Source organism: Accipiter gentilis, chromosome 23 (assembly GCF_929443795.1).
Source record: "Accipiter gentilis chromosome 23, bAccGen1.1, whole genome shotgun sequence".
Taxonomy (NCBI): domain Eukaryota; kingdom Metazoa; phylum Chordata; class Aves; order Accipitriformes; family Accipitridae; genus Astur; species Astur gentilis.
Genome location: NC_064902.1, coordinates 8,990,717 through 9,008,994, shown reverse-complemented (window position 1 = coordinate 9,008,994; position 18,278 = coordinate 8,990,717). Strand labels below are relative to the sequence as shown.

The window sequence follows — 18,278 nt, the reverse complement described above, 5'->3', positions numbered from 1 at the left end:
ACAACTTGTGCAATAGTTCTTTAAACATAAGATAATTTGCTGTTTTGTCTCAAAGCCCAGTGATAAGAAAACAAAGTATATTTATGAAAATCATTTGAAAACAAAGTACATTTATGAAAATCATATAAAAACAAGACATTTTCATTTTCACTTTAGCATACTAATACAAAGGTATGCATTTGTCATATACTTATTGTTATTTTCCTATTATTTGACAACACCTTTTTAAAGTAATGTTTTCACTTTCCATATAAATTCAGTATTTATCTAACAGTATCACCGAACACACAATATCAGATCTCCTATGCAATCCATAAATTAGAAGTACACCTATACATCTTTCTTCCAGTTTATTATTCCATTTATCTGGTTTCCCTGAGGATCTAAAACCAATGTTCAAATTACTGACTGAATCTCTGTGTTTCTTCTGTACCTATATACGCTGTGTTTTGCAATTTGGAAACTGAAACTGATCTGACTAAACTTGACTATTATTTGAAAAAAATCATCATAAGCATAGAAAAGGGTAGATGTTGTCCCTGAATAATTTTAACATACTGCCTGCATTTATGCCCATTATGCACTGCGTAGCACCCACTATTTTCTAAACACTTTTGTATTTCCCCATTTATTGAGTGGTAGATTACCTAGCTCTTATATTAAATTGATAACTATTTATTTTATATTCATAGTTACCGATACCTCTCTTTCACAGTTGCTTTCAGTTGTTTGCAAGATTATTTCTGGAACATCAAAAATTTATAAAGATCCGTCAGTTGCAAACAATTTCTCTACTAGGGGACAACTACGTTGTCAGAGACATATTATATTACAATTTCAACTTCAGACAACACTCTTGTGTTACGAGGTTTAGCAAAAGACTTTACCTCATCGTTATTAGAAAAAGGCAGGTCTTGCGAAGGCAGTATTAAAATGCTTTTACATTCATTTTCTCTTACTGCTGTTTCCCAGAAGAATTATACATCCCTTCTCTACTAGTTTAGTTAAAAAAAGAGGTGTTATATTAAATTTCCCTATATAGCTATAGTTAGCTCTGATTTTATATGCACATTCTTCATGAGAAGATAAGCTAGCCACTCTTTGCAGGGCAAAGCTTTTATGAAAATGAAATAAATTCAACCAAATGCCCGACTTTGGGCTGAACATTCCCACCAACAATCGGGGTATAGACATAGCCACGTACCTGTCACTACATAAAAGGAACACAAGTTCCCTTTGGGGAGTAGTTTTAAATAAATATCTGCATTTAGTCATACTTCTATCATTGCTAGTGAGTTATCACTCTTAGTATTCCATTAGAGAAAACCACTGGGAGGGATGAGGCTCCCTTCAACAACCAGAGAAAATCGAGGCGGTGATGAAAGACAAAAGATCCAGCAGAGGTTAACTACGGAAGGCTGCAAAGAACACTTAATTTTTATGAAAGCTACCCTGGCATACTACTAACTACGGTTATTGTTTCCTGTCACTGTTGGTAAAAGCATACGCTTCGACAGTGCGTTACACACCGGTGTTAACCACTAACGTAACCACATTTTAGGAGTGAACCAGACCCTCCCGCTCTGAGGGAGGAGACGCCCCACCTCAACACCGCCCGCCTCAGGCCGGCCGGCCCCGCAGCGGGGCTGCTGCGGGGGATCCCTCCTAGAACAGGGGGCTGCGTGCCGCTACGATTGCCGTGGCTAAGCGAACCAGGACGACACGCCACAGCCGCCCAGTACGGCCACGGCCATGTCGGCTCGGCTCGGCACCGCCCCCTTCCCCTCAGCGCCCTCAGCCGGAAGCCAACAAGCGGCACCCACGGCAGGCTCTGAGCATGCGCCTCCCGCCCGCGCACGCGCAGCGGGGCCGAGGGCCGGGGCCGGGGCAGTGCCCGCGGCCCGCCGCCATGGTGTACATCTCCAACGGTGAGGGGTGCCCGGCGGGATGGGATCGCGCCTTGTCCCCTTAGCGGGATGGCGGCCGCGGTAGCCGGGGGACAGGCTGCAGGCTGGGCAGCGAGCGGGGGGACGGCCGGGAGGGTCGGGGGGGGGCACGGGGCCTGCGCTGGGCGGCGCGCTGCCTCCGCGCACGGCCGCTGCCCGGGGAGCCCGGCGGGCTGTGCCCAGCGAGCGAGCGGCGCGTCTCGGCCGCTGCCACCGTGGCGGCCGATCGACCCCGCGCTTCTCTGCGGCCTGGACGTGAGCCTTACGTGGTTCTAAACAGTTTTTGAGGACTTTGAAAAGTCCGGGTACGTTCTGCAGACATCGGGAGTGTAACAGAGAAGCGGCTTAACCACATACAGGGAAACGGGGACTGTACCGGAGGGGGGGGTGGTGTAGGACACAGTGTCGCTGGTGGGTGGTGGTGATCCGATTATTTCAGGTACTTGGACAATACCCTGTAGGGACTGAAACTTGCTACCGTTGCCCCTGAAGGGTAGTTTCTTCATCCCGTTTGCAAGTTCTAGACTCAGCAGGCAGGTTTCTGTGAAACGTACTGCACGGCGTCACACGCTAAACGTTGCTGGATTTGTGTCTGGGTATGTTACAGGACAAGTTTTGGATAACCAGAGTCGGGCTCCTTGGCGTTTGTCATCTGTAACAGATTTCTTCTGGTCGATAGCAGATTTTGTGGTTCTGTTGTAAGTGGAAATTAATTCTTTGGGTGAGCTTTATTTTAGATTTGCCATAGGTAGAAGCTACTCAGTGCTATCGGTAACACAACAATAAAAATGTTAGATTTACTCTTTAGCGTTCTATATCTGCTGTCCCCAAAACATATACGAATGCTTTACCGTGACTTTGTGGCTTTGGTTATTAAGCACTACACTATATCTAGTAAAGAGAAAAGTGTATGAAAAGTGATGGTAATTTACTGGCAGTTCAAATGAGTTTTCTTGCATTTCTTCTATTTTAATACTACAAAAAGAAAAAGCATATACTTCCATTAAACAGCTGGTTTCTTTTAGCTGATCTAATAATTAAGATATTTATTATTTGGAGAATTTCTACTTGTGACAATAGATTCTGGCAATGTAAGAATAATCACACAGCAGTAATCACAAATTTATGGCCCCAGATCAAAAGCAGTTAAGAAACAATATGTTCTTTTCATGTATTCAACAGTCCTTCATTATTTTCAGTTACACAGTTATGCTTTATGCATTTCTTTCATATTTATTGCATATTTACCAGAAAAATAGATTTTGTAGTTTGAGCCTCACTGTAATTTGGAATTACTTCAGATTTTATATTCATATATAGGAGAAAAATTGCCAAGACTTATTAAACAATGATCTTGAGAAGAACACTTGTTCGTTCCTGAACACAACTTACTGTTTTCCAGGCCATTTGTTATCTTTCAATCCAAACATTCAGAAACTATATCTAGCAATCCATTCACCTAATTCCTGTTTTATTTTTCAGTTTCCAGAGCATTATTCAACCAGATTTGAGAAGAAGAGGCTACACATCTTCCTCCTATTCAGGATACAGTGATGGAAGAGGGTATTTTTTCATACTCACACTAGTTCTGCTTTTTTCTCTATCTTAGCAAAATGACAGTATGTAATCAGATTACAGTTGTGATTTGCATTGAATCAGGTCATGTAAGAAGACTAAAATGTTGTTTATCTGCCGTATTTTGTCTGAAACTTAGTAACAATACATAGCTTTGGATAGCTGTAATAGCAGTATAGTCTAACCCTCGCTGAAACTATTTTTCACACCTGCCTCATAGACAATATGAATCTTTGTTGAAATTCTTTTCTTAGACTTGCTTATACTCAGCATTTGATTTATATTAAATCAGTCATTTCATGTATTAGATTACCTACAGCTAAAGCAAAACACTCTGTTACAGGGATATCATTTCTATAAACACTGTAGTTACTGTGTTTCTTTGTTCTTAATGGTTTGCCTAACTTTTTTTGTAGAACTGTGTGAAAGCCTGAGTTAGCTCTAGCCTTCTCTTGTGAGACAGGAGTAATTAGAACAGTTTGCATAAGAGAATTTTCATGAAAGTGGGGTTGGGTGGGTTGGGTTTTGGGGGTGTTTTTTACAGCTTTTCACATGAAACCCAAACAACTTTTCCAGAGCTTCTAACTTTCTAATTAGTATCGTTTAGAGACAGTGTTACTATATTTCTAGTTTAACAAATTAATGTCCATTGAATAGATGTTGTTTTCCTTGATTTCTTTTCAGGCCTCCAGCACATCCTCGCCGTAGGATGGGTCGAATAAATCACTGGGGTGGAGGCCCCAGTCCACCACCAATGGCTGGAGGTGGATGAGGAAGGTAATTTCAAATCTGTATCCTGCTTTGAACTTTTTTTTTTTTTTTAAAGTTAACAATGATAATTGAAGGTTGAGGTAGAATGGAGCATTTTGTCCTCCTTTTGCAAAAGTTACCAAAACAGGAACAGAAACAAAATGGTTAGATTCTTTTAGTAAAGGGGGGGGAAAAAGGGAGGGGGGAGTGTTAAAAGGTTTTGGCTCATAAACGGTGTGCTTCTAATTTTAATTGAGTAGAAGTGGATACACAAATTGTAGCAAAGGTTTTTGAACACAGCTGATAAAAAATTATAACTTTTCATGTTGTTTGGCTGCTGATTTAAAGTCCTGTCCAGATCAGTAGTGGCTGAAACTTTGTTTGCATTTCTGATAGTTATCATATGACATATGAGGTTTTTTTAAGTAGATACTTCTCATAGAAAAGAAGGAAAATTAATAAAGTTGTTAAAAGACTCTTAGTAAAAATCTTTTTTCCTGTTACAGTAATATAGTTATGCAAATCTTGAATTCTAGTGTAGCATAAAAATCATAATTGCTTAAAAAGGGGGGGCCAAAACCATTAAAAAAGCCCTGCTCTTTAAATTTCTTACAGCTGCCTGAACTTTAATTCTGTTTTATTAATTAGTTTGGCTGATGGGAGTTTCATCTAACAATGTTATATAGAGTATTGTTTAATTTACTTAAGTAAACAATCATCCTTGTTTTTCATGAATCACTCCTCATTGTTACCATAACAGAAGTTACAAGAAAAAACACACGTGCAGGTGGCTAATACATGTAAAACTTGTAGGAGAAGGTTCATATTCCAAAAAGCACACATGTCAGTATTTCAGTTCCCTAGAAAAAGGATAAGTTTCTTCCCATTTTTTTTTTTTTTCATTTGAGTGTTGGGGTTTTTTTTCTTTTTGACTAGACATGAGGCCAGCAAAGGCTGTGGGGAAGGCCTTGGGGTAATAATGGCAATGTGTAATCTGTTCAGGAATAGACGTTTGCAAGCCTTTTGCATGTCTCATTTAGCTAAATTAAAAACAGTTTTATTTTAAAAGGGTTACTTAATAATTTTACTGACAAAGAAAGGCCTTGTCTTTAAATGTACTGTGATTACTTTATCTTTTAGGTAAATGCCTGCTGAAGACGCAGGCAAAAGCATACACATTTGCAAGGTGAAAGGGAAGAAGAGTTCAGTGGTGGACCAAATGAGTTTGAATGTTGTAAATGTGTATGTCTAAGTGGAAACTGTTCTGTGATATAAGCAGATTAATGAAGTTGTACTGGGAACTCCTTCTTCAAGGATCCGGTGTAACTGAACAACAGTTTTATTAAATACATGTTTACTGTCTAAAGTCTTTGTATAGTTTCTGAACATTTTACTGTAGTTGCAAAGTAATAAGTAAATTATATTTGGCTTGTCACAAGGCTGACTTTCTCATCATTTTTAGAAAAAAAATATCTGAAGTACAGTAAGCCCTTTTCTGTTCCAATGAGGAAGAATACGTATTTATATTTGATACAGAAGGTTCCTTAAGAGTAAAACTTAAAGCAGTGCTTCCTAATAGGTTTTGTATTTACTCTGTTTTTGTCAGTACTGACATTTTGTACTTTGGTATTAATGGTGCTCTAAAACGACTTTTGAAATGCAACTTACAAATTACTTTGTTTTACAATCCTTGCCTTTTACAAACTCGCTTCGTTAAGGCCCTTAATGGATTCTATCACACGCCTGTTTTCTAAGCACCTCTTGAAACAGCTTCCTTCTCCATTACAGACTTAAATGTGTACGCCTATTTGCTGTACAAATTTTGGTAAGACTTTTTTTTCAGTAAAATTAAGCTTTGTTTTTACTACATGAAGAAAAAAGCGGGGAACTCAAGTACTGAGTGCTAACACAGAAGAGTTGTTTTCTTTCAAAAAGTGGCTACCTTTTAACTAATTTACTCCATTTCAGGATGGGAGTTGCTTGTTGTTGTTCTTGAGTTTTGTTTGGGGTGGGGTTTTTTTGTTATTGTTCAGTTGGAGAGGGCTGCATCTATTTGATAAAAGATTATCTGCCAAGAATCCAGATTAAATTTTCTCCAAGGTGCCCTTGCAAGTTGGCTTTTTTTTTTTTACTTAAAACTCTCTAATAATGTGTTTAGCAGGATGCCAACAATGCCCCCTTGGTTAACAAGCATCTACTAACTCGCTGGCTTTTACCCGCTCCGGTGGCTCCCGTTCCTGTGACACGTAACCCCCCACAAAGTTACCATCTTTCAAACTCGCTGTGTAACAGCAGCCTTCAGTGTCATAAACAGAGCTTCCTCAGCTCCGCTCAAAGCACATGCCTTCACACGCCTTCACACGCCTTCACACGCCTTCACACGCCTTCACACGCCTTCACACGCCTTCACACGCCTTCACACGCCTTCACACGCCTTCACACGCCTTCACACGCCTTCACACGCCTTCACACGCCTTCACACGCCTTCACACGCCTTCACACGCCGTTCATCAGGGAACTCCCCGCCACCAGATCGGAGGGGGGGGGGGGGGGGGCGGTAGAGCATCGTTAGTCCTTCGCGGGTGTACCCCCCGTCCATCATCAGCTGTGCTCTGGCACTTTTTTAGCTCGTTCGGAGGACCGCATTACCCTCCCTCCAGCCCCGCCAGCACTAACCAACAGCCCAGCTGAGGGGGTTTGCTGGGACCTGCCTCAGTCCGGAGCGGCGGAGGTGCTCGCCGGGCTCTCCGCTTACCGCTGCTCGCCCCCTCGGCGCGGAGGCCGGGGCAGCCGCTGTCTCGCCGAGCCGAGCCGATCCGAGGCGGCCCGGGACAGGGAGAGGCGCCGTGGCCGCTGAGGGGACGCCGAGCCCCCGCGGTACCTGCCTGAGGGGCGGCGCCGGGCGCGGGCCCGCCCGCTTCCGCCCGGCGCCAAGGCCGGGCTCGGCGGCGCTCGGCCCCTCGCGGGAGCGGCTTCCGCCTGGCGCCGCTCTGCCCGGCGGGGAGCATGACCCAGGCGGAGAAAGGCGAGGCGGAGAACGGGAAGGACAAGGAGCGCGACCGGGAGCGCGAGCAGCGCGGCGTCAAGCGGCCCATCGTCCCCGCCGCCGTGCCCGAGTCCCTGCAGGAGGTGAGGCCGGGGAGCGGGGAGGGGAGGGGCAGGACAGCAGCGGCGGCGGCCCCTCAGGGCGGCGCTGCCTGCCTGCTGGCCGAGCGGCTGCGGGGCCGGGGCGGCGGCGGCGGCCGGGCTCGGCCTCGGCCTCGGCCTCGGCCTTGTAAAGGCCTGGGCGGGGGGGAGGCGCCGGGACGTCGGCCCACCCACTCCCCCACTCACTCCCGTGCGCGTTGTGGTGTTTTCAGCAAATCCAGAGCAACTTCATCGTGGTGATACACCCTGGGTCCACGACTCTGCGGCTCGGGCGGGCCACGGACACGCTGCCCGTGGGCATTCCCCACGTCATCGCGCGGCGGCACAAGCAGCAAGGACAGGCGGCCTACAGAGACAGCTGGCTCCTCAGGGACGGGCTCAACGTAAGCCGGGCCGCGCTCCGGCGGCACGTCCTCCCGACTCGCTAAAACGGGTCTTCTGACTGCGCGGTTCGGGTACCGTTTCCTGCCGTGTAAGGCCCGTTTTCCCCTCGTGCATCGTGTTTTTCCAGAGGGGAATACGTCTCGACACAAACCCCTTTCCCGTCTCACGTGCGGTAGCCCGTCGGTTTGCGCCAGTCTGTGCTAGGGCTGTATTTAATTTATTCGCCGTGAACTAAACTTAATGAATTGATAGGATGAGGGTTTGGACTCGTTGATTGCCCTGTGGTCTGATACGACACACAGTACTTCTGTTTATAGAATGACGACTGTAGAACTAGAATTGGAAGGCTCCGTTTCTGAACGTGTTGGCTTGTAACTGGGATAACGTAGCCAGTAATTTTAGTCTAACCTGCTCAAAAAAATATATGTAGTGATCTCATTCATACTTTGAATCTGTACAAAAAATCATCAATCAAATTGATGCCTCTAATGTTAAACCTCATCTTTAAATAATTGAGATCTATTTAAACATTTTTGCTCCTACTTAATATTTCTGTGGTTAAATAGATAATGTCCTGAGTTCATCACTCCAGAGATGAAGTCCAGCAGCCATTACAATCAGTTAAAAGATTCAGGTTGACTTAGACAAATAGATCTTGGGAACTCTAATATAAAAAAGAGTTTCTTTAAAAATAAGCGTATGTTCATTGTATCATGTGCAAACCTTCTGTCCTTTCTACCGTCTATCAACTACAGTAATGATTTCATTGTTTAATAATAGCTTCAGTATTACCAGCATACAGACATGTAATTAGAAAGTAAGTATTTACGTTGCATATTTTTGGGTTCTGTTTAGAAACCTGAAAGCACTGAGCAGAGACAAAATGGCCTTAAAATGGTGGACCAAGCAATATGGTCCAAAAAGATGTCAAACGGTGCAAGGCGTATACCAGTGTCACCTGATCAGGTAACTCATTCTTAAGATTTTATTAAATTGTTCATTCACGCGGTCATTTGGTGTGATGCTGTATTTTAGTGGAGAAGAATAGATATCCTTTGTACAGCAAAAAAATCGATAGTGTTATTGTGTGAACTAACTCTGAAGATCTGAGAAAATGAAGATTTAAAATGGTTCTTCGGAGGGTGAGGGGGGGTTCTTTTTTCTTTCATGCACAAAAAGCGACTGATAAAATATTTATCAACAGCACTTGTTTTGATTACATTTCAGGCCAGGTCATACAACAGACAGATGCGGCCAGCTATTTTAGATCACAGCTCTGGGGCCAAGTGGACAAACACATCAAATCATCCTGAATTTTTGGTAGGAGAAGAGGTAAGATTAATTTTCCTGCTGAAATGGGGCTTAATATTACATTTTAATGTGACTACCTAATCAATAGCAGTTTGCTGTGTGTTAGTATGTGTTGAAAAGCATATAAATTTAGTCAAGCAATACATGAAAAGCTTTACTATGAACTAACTGAATATATATTATTATTCAGCAAGACCAGACAGTTTCTCCCATTTGCCTAGCAAGTAACCTTGATCCTATACTGCTGTAAATCAGTGTTTCTGCAGGGACTAGGTGGGAACTTTACCCATGTGGTATAATTCAGAGAAAAGGCAAGAAACTGGTAAAAGGATCAGCACATGGAATCACTGCTGAGTAATTAGGTATTCATGAGCTTCAGAGAGTCTAAATTAGTTAATAATTTGAGATAATGGAAAAATATACTGTTATGTTCATAGTAGATGTCCATGGATATGAAAATTCAAACATTAAATCATGTATTTGTTGTCTTTTTTATTTTAATGCTTTATTTTAATGCGAGCCCTATTAAAACGAAATCCACTGTATTGCTGTCATATTGGTCTGAGTGGTGCTGCATGTCTTGTATCTGCTTCTGAAATATTTTTCTAGTATTTGTTACTAATCTTTTGGGAAAAACAATGCATAGAACATTGTCCCTTATTTTCAGGCACTGTATGTTAATCCACTAGATTCTTATAATATACATTGGCCTATTAGAAGAGGGCAGTTGAATCTCCACGCAGGACCTGGTGGCTCCCTCACTGCAGTATTAGCAGACCTTGAAGTTATATGGTCACATGCAATACAAAAATATCTGGAAATACCATTGAAAGACTTAAAGGTGAGCTGTGGACACATTAATATGGGCTGTATCCACTTCTGTAAATGCTACTGTGAAATAGAAGCAACTTGCTGTTATTGTTAGCCTCTTAATGGCAATTTTCTTAAAGAATAAATTATTTCTCCTGGCGAGCATGGTTCCTAAGACTTCATTCGGAATTCTGTGCATGTCTTTAAGACAAAAATTGTTAACAGAACTTCTACCAAGGAGGTTTGAAAATCCCATTTTGGAAGTTTCAGTCTCAGTCTGGGATTTTCTTGTTGGCTAAAATGCAGGCAACTGAGGAATGGGTGGCTAATATTTGCATAATTTCTACTCCTTGCTGAGTAGGTGTTTTTCTCATATCTGATGTACTTTTAAACATTTTGGTGACCTATATAAACTTAACTTAGTACTTACTCTGAACTAATTTTTAAATTATTAAAACCCTTCCCCCTTCCCATAATTTTGCTTCTTTTAAAAACCTGTATATTATGCTTTCTTCCTTAGCATCAGGTATTCAAGAATGTAAAGAGGAACCTTATGTGAGAGCTGGCTTTAATTTACTGTTCTTATCTTTAGTACTACAGATGCATTTTACTAATTCCAGACATCTATAATAAACAACACGTGAAAGAACTGGTAAATATGATCCTAATGAAGATGGGCTTCTCAGGTAAAACCATACACAATGACTAACAGTGTAAAGATTTTTTTTATATTTTTTTTTCTTTTAACCTTTAAGGCACATCTTTGCACATCAATCCCAGTTTGGCTGGGACTAGCACCTTTCATCTTTTGCTATTCCCATACCTGTTGTCTCTTTTAATGGGGCAAAATGGTTGGCCAGCGTTGAAACTAGTTTCTCAGTTTGCGATTAGGTATTCCATCCGTGGGCTTCTCACTTCAGCCGAGATGAAAGTAGCCACAGTCTGATTTCACAGGTATTTCTAAAATGCACAGTGTTAACTCCACAGAGTAGTAAGATTCCTAGACTTCAGAACAAAAGTACATGATGTAAGATGCTGCTACTGTCCTTTCTACAGGATGACATAATAGGAGGTTCCCGAGTTGCTTAAGTGCATATGCTAAATATAGAAGAGCAATACAAGTTTTGAAAAATAATCAAGTAATTGTTAGCTTCTTCTGCATATTTGTTTTTAAGAGTGGAAAGCCCACTGATGAAAAAGAGTAATGCAGTTTCCTTTCAGTTAGTAAAACTGCTGGAAGCTTCTGGCTGCTGTAGTCTCAGCTATCTTTCTCTGATTTCACATTTACAGAAAACATAGCAAGTCATTATGGAAGGCACAGTAACCCAACCATATGGAGCATACTTAATTTGAAATAATCAGAGTAGTAGTACCTTTGGTACTGCAAAGTCCTTTCTTGTATTAGGTACGCGAGGAAAGAGGCTTAAAAAGCAGACAAGAATAGTAATTTAAATGGTAGAGACTAGTCAAACAGTAAGTTAATTGTAAGATGCTGGAGATTAATACTTCTGTTGTTTAATAACTAATCACTATAAAGTGCAAACAGTTCTCAAATATTACTCTCAGCAGAATATGTGTTTATATGTTATTGCTTCCCATCTGAAAGAATTAAGTAGGTGGTAAATAAACACTGGAAAAAGAGAGACTGATTGCATGAGATCTAAATTTTGTTCACATGCATATATATATTTGATTTGTTTCATTATGTTAAAATGAACAAGCCATATTGACTGTTAGTTTTAGGTTTTGATCAGAATGGTTCTAAAACATACTTTGGTTCCTCCTCTGTTTTTACATAGATGTAATGTGAACAGTACCTGATAATACTACTATGTAAAAATGTACTGGCACTAGGATAGAAGAATTTTCAGTTGAAATGTGTTAGCTTCAGAGAAACAGGAAGAATACTAAGAAAAAAATACAAAACTTCGTATTCATCTGATGTATGAAAGTGAAAATCATAAAGTATCATTAATAATTCTTCAGAGTGCCTTTTCCTAAATAATAATTTGGTGAAGAGCTGAACTAATTATAGAGCATAATTAAATTCTCTTTATGTATTTAAAAACATTTGTCTTTAAAATTGTACTTAGTTTTTGTCTACAAAGCACAGCTCAATTGAGCTATTTTCCTTCATTGGCTAGAAGGATAGATTGAAGCCTCCAGTACTTCTCAGGTTTAAGCATGGGCTTATGACACAAAAGTACTCTTTTACAGAGTTAAAGGTGGATTGAAAGGAAAGCAGAGAGTGAAATTGGACCTTGTTTTAGTATTATTTAAAGAACCCATCTAAAATGCTAATGGTAATGATACTTGATTAAAACTAGAAAAAATTAGGAAAATGCTTCACGTGCATCTGATAACCAAGACCCTGTGATACTGGTTACAAAAGCAAGTAAAGTCTGGAGGCAGTGTCTTTAAACTTGCAAAAAAATAAGAACATTTGAATATAGGCATCCACCCAGCTCTTAGCTTTGCTCAGGACTTTAAGGGCCTACCCAACAAAAAAATCTGTAAGTCCCCCTGCCCCCATCTTCACTAAATACAAAAACTTTCAGTGCAGAGTCAGGCAGAGTCAGTAGATTTTAAAAGACATTAAGATGTCCTTTAAATGTCAGCAACATGCCTCTGGAGCTTGGCATAAATTGGATATAATTTTTCCTCATATTGCTAGGAATTGTTGTACACCAGGAGTCAGTCTGTGCTACTTTCGGAAGTGGTTTAAGCAGCGCGTGTATAGTAGATGTGGGAGATCAGAAGACAAGCGTTTGCTGTGTAGAAGACGGTGTTTCCCATCGCAACACCAGGTATCTTGTAATATGCAGAATTATTATAAGCGTGTCCTTCATTGCTTACCAAAGACTTGACTTTAAAAACAGGCAATTTTTTTTACAAATACAAGGTCTTTTTACTGTGAGCTGTGTGACAGTGTCATCATGCTACAGTATTAAAGAATTCTGATCTCTTTAAAAGAAGAAAACTGGCAGAACTGATACTGTGCTCTGCAAATTATGGAGGCCATGATCACAGCATGTCTAAAATGTTGCTTGTATTCCTATGTATGCCACTGTAAAAGGAAGTATTTCAGCAAATTTTTTCTTCTCTGTGCTTTAGGCTGTGCCTTGCATATGGAGGATCTGATGTGTCAAGGTGTTTTTATTGGCTTATGCAACGAGCAGGATTCCCATACAGAGACTGTCAGTTAACTAATAAGTTGGATTGCCTGCTGCTTCAGCACTTAAAGGAGATATTTTGTCATCTAGACCAGGTGAGAAGGGAAAATTATATATTCTCAAAGTAATTTTTTTCTTCCTTTACAGAATGCTACTCTGGGCAACCCTTTTGCGAGTCTACAATTGCTTGTAAATGGAATAAAATGTAATATTTTACTCAGTAGAATACTGGCAAAAGGTGGAGAAGCTTTAGACTTGAAGTATTTGTAACTTGTTTTATTTTTCTTCTAGTCGAAAGAATCCCAACCCTTAGAAATGTAGTTTCTTTGTTCTTACTCTACTCAAAGAAGCTGATAGTAGCTGCATATTTGCTGGTTTTCAACTTCAGTTTTGTAAGGTCTGCCAGCAGATCTCTTCTTTCTGCACAAACCTTCATTATAGAGGCTTAGGCATGTAGAAAGCTGTTTTGGCAGACTGTGCTACAGGGAAAAGACTTGAAAAAGAGTTCAAGAATAGGTAAATGAAATTCACAGTCTGAAGAGTTTTGTTCCTCTTTGTTTCCTACAGTTTAAATAGATTATGCAGCTTGATAGAGAGGTATAAAATATACAAATTTTTTACATTGTTTTTGACCTTAGGATATTTCTGGATTGCAAGACCATGAGTTCCAGATTCGTCATCCAGATTCTCCAGCTTTATTATACCAGTTCCGATTAGGAGATGAAAAATTACAGGTGATTGGTTTTTTTTCTTTTTTAATTACAAGAATTATATTCAGCATTCAGGCTCAGGGCCTCACTTTCTATCAGTTCAGTGCTACTGAGCCCACATGATTTATGGATTGTTCTTAACATACGCCTGTTAGTTTTAAAATTAATTCCTATATGTATGAATGAGCCTAATGCAGCACTGGTGGATGCACAAGACTTCCTAGCTAGCTTTAGGCAGAATGGTTGTAGCTTCAACTAAATATGATGATATTTATCCTTCAAGGGCAAGGAATGAATGCTAATTTCACAAGTTTCTCACCTCACCGTTGAATTTTCAAATTTTGTAACAAACTGCATTTCAATACTTATTTATCATACAATACCAGAATCTGTAAAGAAACCTATATACATGTGCAATTGTATTTTTGGGTGGGTTTTTTTAATTACACAAAGCTGAAGACACTTTAGCCATTTACAAAACTATTTGAAAAAAGTGTATTTGATTTCCAATTGTGAGAAAAATAGAACAAGCTTTTTCTTTTTTCTTAGTAAAGAAACCAAAAACTATGCAGTAAAACCATGTCAAATCTGTCGTTCTTCAGGCTCCAATGGCTCTGTTTTATCCAGCAACTTTTGGAATTGTTGGACAAAAAATGACAACTTTGCAACACAGGTCACAAGGTGACCCTGAAGATCCTCATGATGAACATTATCTGCTAGCCACACAAAGTAAGCAGGAGCAGGTGTGTGAATGCTCATTTTATTTTTCATTATTAATTAATTGGGGAATAAAATCAAGACTCATTAGCTCATCTAAGAAACCAAAGTTTGTTATCTGGGCCAGAAGCATTAAAAAATAAATTTAGAGTAAGGAATTACAAATGTTAGACAAGTCCTTAACTAGAACTGTTAATTTTCAGAGTCTAAGAGGGCTTCATCTTACGGCATTGATACATCTGATGGAGTTTCAAATAACACCCTTGGTTTGAAATTGAGGATTAAAATGAAGTAATACAATGCTTAACCTTTCTGTGCAAAAAGGTGAAGGGAAGTACAACGGTGCTTAGTTAAGTCTTTGTATTGTTCTCTAACCTGCTGAAGATCTTTTTGCATTTTTCGTAGTTCAACTTGTTTTCTCATTTTTAAGTCTGCAAAAGCTACAGCTGATAGAAAATCTATGTCAAAGCCTGGTGCATTTGAGGGAGACTTGAGAGGCCAAACCTCAGACATTTCAGAGAGGATCTACCCACAAGAAGTGGAACTGGGATCTTCCCAGAGCGATTGTATGATATCTGGAAATGATTCAGAGGAACCTTTAACTGCACACATGTCCAGGAAAACAGCTATTTCTCAGTTTGAAGGCAAAGCCTTAGGCCTTGACAAAGCCATTCTTCATAGTATTGACTGCTGCGGTAAGAATTATATTTGTACAGTTCTATGAAGTGTGCATGTCAGTGTGGATTTATGGTAACACCTCTATTTTACCAAAGAAACACATATGTCCCTAGGTTTTCCTCATCTCTAGAGCACTACACTGTTCCTTATACTTGCATCTTTGTTGAGGTTTCTTGAGCTAGAAGTTTTGAATCTCCAAGGAACAGAAAAAGAATTTCAGTTTCTATCTGGTTTGACTTGCACTAAATTCTTTATAATACAAATACAGACCATATTAACTTTAAAAAATAAATGTATTTCTATGCATCTGTTCATTCCAGCATCTGATGATACAAAAAAGAAGATGTACAGCTCCATCTTAGTAGTAGGAGGAGGCCTTATGTTTCATAAAGCTCAAGAGTTTCTTCAACACCGAATTCTCAACAAAATGCCACCCTCTTTTAGAAGAGTCGTTGAAAATGTTGAAGTCATCACAAGACCTAAGGTATACTGTTAACTGATGGTTAATAAACTACGATTGGTTGAAATCTTCAAAAGATTAAAAAAAACACGTTCTTTCAAAATCACATATTAGTTGCATATCTGAGGAGATTTAGGACAGCTTTCAGCTCATAACATAGCACTCTCAGATTATAGGCAGGAAGTTAGAGGTAGAGCAAGAGTATTACTAGTGCTGATCACTGAAGTGTTTATTAGCTAAAGGCCGTATTCTTAAAGAAGCAGTTAGTACTGGCCCGTGAAGTTAGCCTATCTGCTCAGCAAGAAATTGTGTTAGGGTTTTTTATTGCTATTAAGGTAAAAGAAAGTATGGCATTAAAAGAACAATTTTCATTTGGCAGTAATCAGGCAAAATCTGTAAAATCAAAACTTGAGTATTTTTCAGAACCTCCATTGCTGAGGGCAGGATTTCCAAGACATGCCTAGAAGGCATCTTAAAAAAAAAAAAAAAAGTTACTTCTTTAAACACCTTCATTCCATATTTTTTATCTCACTATTTTTTCCTGAATAATTTTGAAAAACTTTTCTCCTCCCCTAATCCCTGAGCTTTTAAGTGGTGAGTACTGTTGGAAAAATTAGGATACAAGTTTTAAAAACTATGTGAATTTACACAGTGATTGTGTACAATCTGTGTTTTTAATTTAGGATATGGATCCCCGCTTAATTGCATGGAAAGGAGGTGCAGTTTTAGCCTGTCTTGATACAACGCAGGAGCTATGGATATATCAGCGAGAATGGCAACGGTTTGGTGTCAGAATGTTACGAGAGCGAGCTGCATTTGTATGGTAACAGATATGTTTACAGTGGAACATGATTAATTGAGGATTCCTTTCCCCAAATGACCCTTTTTGCAGTGCAGTTGTATTGATCTTCTGCTGACATATTTTTGTATTTTATTAAAACTAACTTCAACTGAGATTTTTCTAAAAGTGGTGCAAAAGTCTTCAGCATTGCTATACTTCTTTTGAATTGTAGGCATTGAATTCTGTGTACAGAGTATCACAATCATCTCCAAATTCACTGCATTTATATTATATAGGTTATGTATATTAAAATTGCACAGTGTGGGAATTTGAGGTATAAAATATTGACATGGCAGATGTTAAGCCAAGATTTATTCCAGATCCACATACACAGAAGCAATAGCTGAAGAGTGCAGGCTGTGGGTTTAATGCCTTATTCTGATTCATACTTGTAATGTTACCAGGAAATGAAATTGTTATATAAGCGATCATAATGGAAAAAATTAAATGGGAGAACCCAAACTACCGTTGCTGTTGGTATTTTGCTTATATAATAAATTATATTATTCAGTGGAAAGACTTAAGAATTTGAAAGTGGAGTATTTTTTCTTGCCTGTTCTCATCACCAAAAGCTCTTGCTAGCTAGTCACTATCCACGGTAGTTATCCACTCTTTTCCCTATTTAAAAAATCCAATATAATACACTCAAAAGAACTAGATACGTTTTCATATAGCCAGCACCAACCTCAGTCATGTGGTACAGGCATGTGGGCTTTTTCACCCAACAAACAGACCTTAGTTACAGAAGTGCTATTTGTTGGGGTTTTTTTCTTTTGTTGTCAAGGTTCTGGCCACCCTCAGATCACACCTTAACTCCATATCTGCAATTATAATCCAGATTAAAACTATTAAAACGCCTCTAACAAGATAATAAATATCAAAGATCAATGAATGTACTTTCTACAAAGCACACAAGAACGAACTGACTTCCTTTTAATCTGCTTTCATTAAAAATTCTGCAAGGCTGCACTCCTTAACCACCCTGCAACACAAACCAAACCAGAGTGAGGCTGATGGGTAATTCCCTTCAAAAGCGCAGTACTGATTTAAACTAAAACATTAATGTAGCCACAACTTGAGAGAGTTTCTATTACATTGAAACCTAAAAGGTAGTCTCTTTCATATGATCTTATCTCATCTAAAAGGATGCTTGCAGCAAAACTCAAAGAACAGGAATTACAGAAATACTAAAGTTCAAAAAAGTGAGAACTCTTACCTCTGTGATGACACAAGCTACCACAGCAATAATACATACTATCACAAGTAGAGCAGCAAGGAGAAAACACGCAGACCTTCCAGCTGAATTGATTGTGAGGATCTCTAAAGCAGAAAGAACAATCGCTTTGAAGCAAGTCTTGCACAGCTGAAAAAGCTGTCTTTGGGTAACAGATTACTAAAATGAGCCTTTCCGATGTCCATACATGGAAGAGAAATTGTGCTAAAAGGTAACGAAAACCGGTTAATAATCACATTGAGAGCTACAGAGCTGTTGACTTCATTACTTAATTTTCTTCCCTACTTTGAAATAAGACCTATCAGTCTGAATCTGCTCCCTCCAAGTTCCTCCCATGTTTCTGGAACATACCTCCTCCTGCACCTTGACATCTCATCAATTGTTCTCCTCTCTTCCATTTTGTTTAGGGTTTTACTATGAGCAATAGTTAAAAAATAACTAATTCCTGAACTGCGGCATTACTGTATTAAGCATAAAATTTCAACTTTTAAGAGGAGGAAGATGAAAGGCAAAATTTGCCAAGGTCAGCGTACATGAAGTCA

The 18,278-nt window shown here is 39.7% G+C and overlaps 2 protein-coding genes across 2 annotated transcripts; both read left to right on the top strand.

The window, feature by feature from the left end:
• The first annotated feature begins 1,823 nt into the window (after positions 1–1,823).
• On the top strand, positions 1,824–4,302 carry SELENOK (selenoprotein K). The gene is made up of 4 exons (XM_049826617.1): positions 1,824–1,928; positions 2,554–2,644; positions 3,429–3,509; positions 4,206–4,302. The coding sequence occupies exons 1-4, from the start codon at positions 1,838–1,840 to the stop codon at positions 4,300–4,302; spliced, it is 360 nt and encodes a 119-aa protein (XP_049682574.1). The 5' UTR covers positions 1,824–1,837.
• Positions 4,303–7,212: 2,910 nt separating this feature from the next.
• On the top strand, positions 7,213–16,615 carry ACTR8 (actin related protein 8). Its single transcript, XM_049826616.1, has 13 exons — positions 7,213–7,400; positions 7,631–7,801; positions 8,658–8,768; positions 9,030–9,134; positions 9,781–9,954; positions 10,516–10,609; positions 12,598–12,730; positions 13,038–13,191; positions 13,735–13,830; positions 14,409–14,549; positions 14,954–15,218; positions 15,522–15,685; positions 16,345–16,615. The coding sequence occupies exons 1-13, from the start codon at positions 7,278–7,280 to the stop codon at positions 16,486–16,488; spliced, it is 1,875 nt and encodes a 624-aa protein (XP_049682573.1). The 5' UTR covers positions 7,213–7,277; the 3' UTR covers positions 16,489–16,615.
• The last annotated feature ends 1,663 nt before the right edge of the window (positions 16,616–18,278 follow it).

Excerpts from the sequence above, each read along its gene's own strand:
- ACTR8 (XM_049826616.1), top strand. The coding sequence starts at position 7,278 with ATGACCCAGGCGGAGAAAGGCGAGGCGGAGAACGGGAAGGACAAGGAG. Across the intron at positions 7,802-8,657 it reads TCCTCAGGGACGGGCTCAAC|AAACCTGAAAGCACTGAGCA; the intron begins GTAAGCCGGGCC and ends GGTTCTGTTTAG. Across the intron at positions 13,192-13,734 it reads TATTTTGTCATCTAGACCAG|GATATTTCTGGATTGCAAGA; the intron begins GTGAGAAGGGAA and ends TTTTGACCTTAG.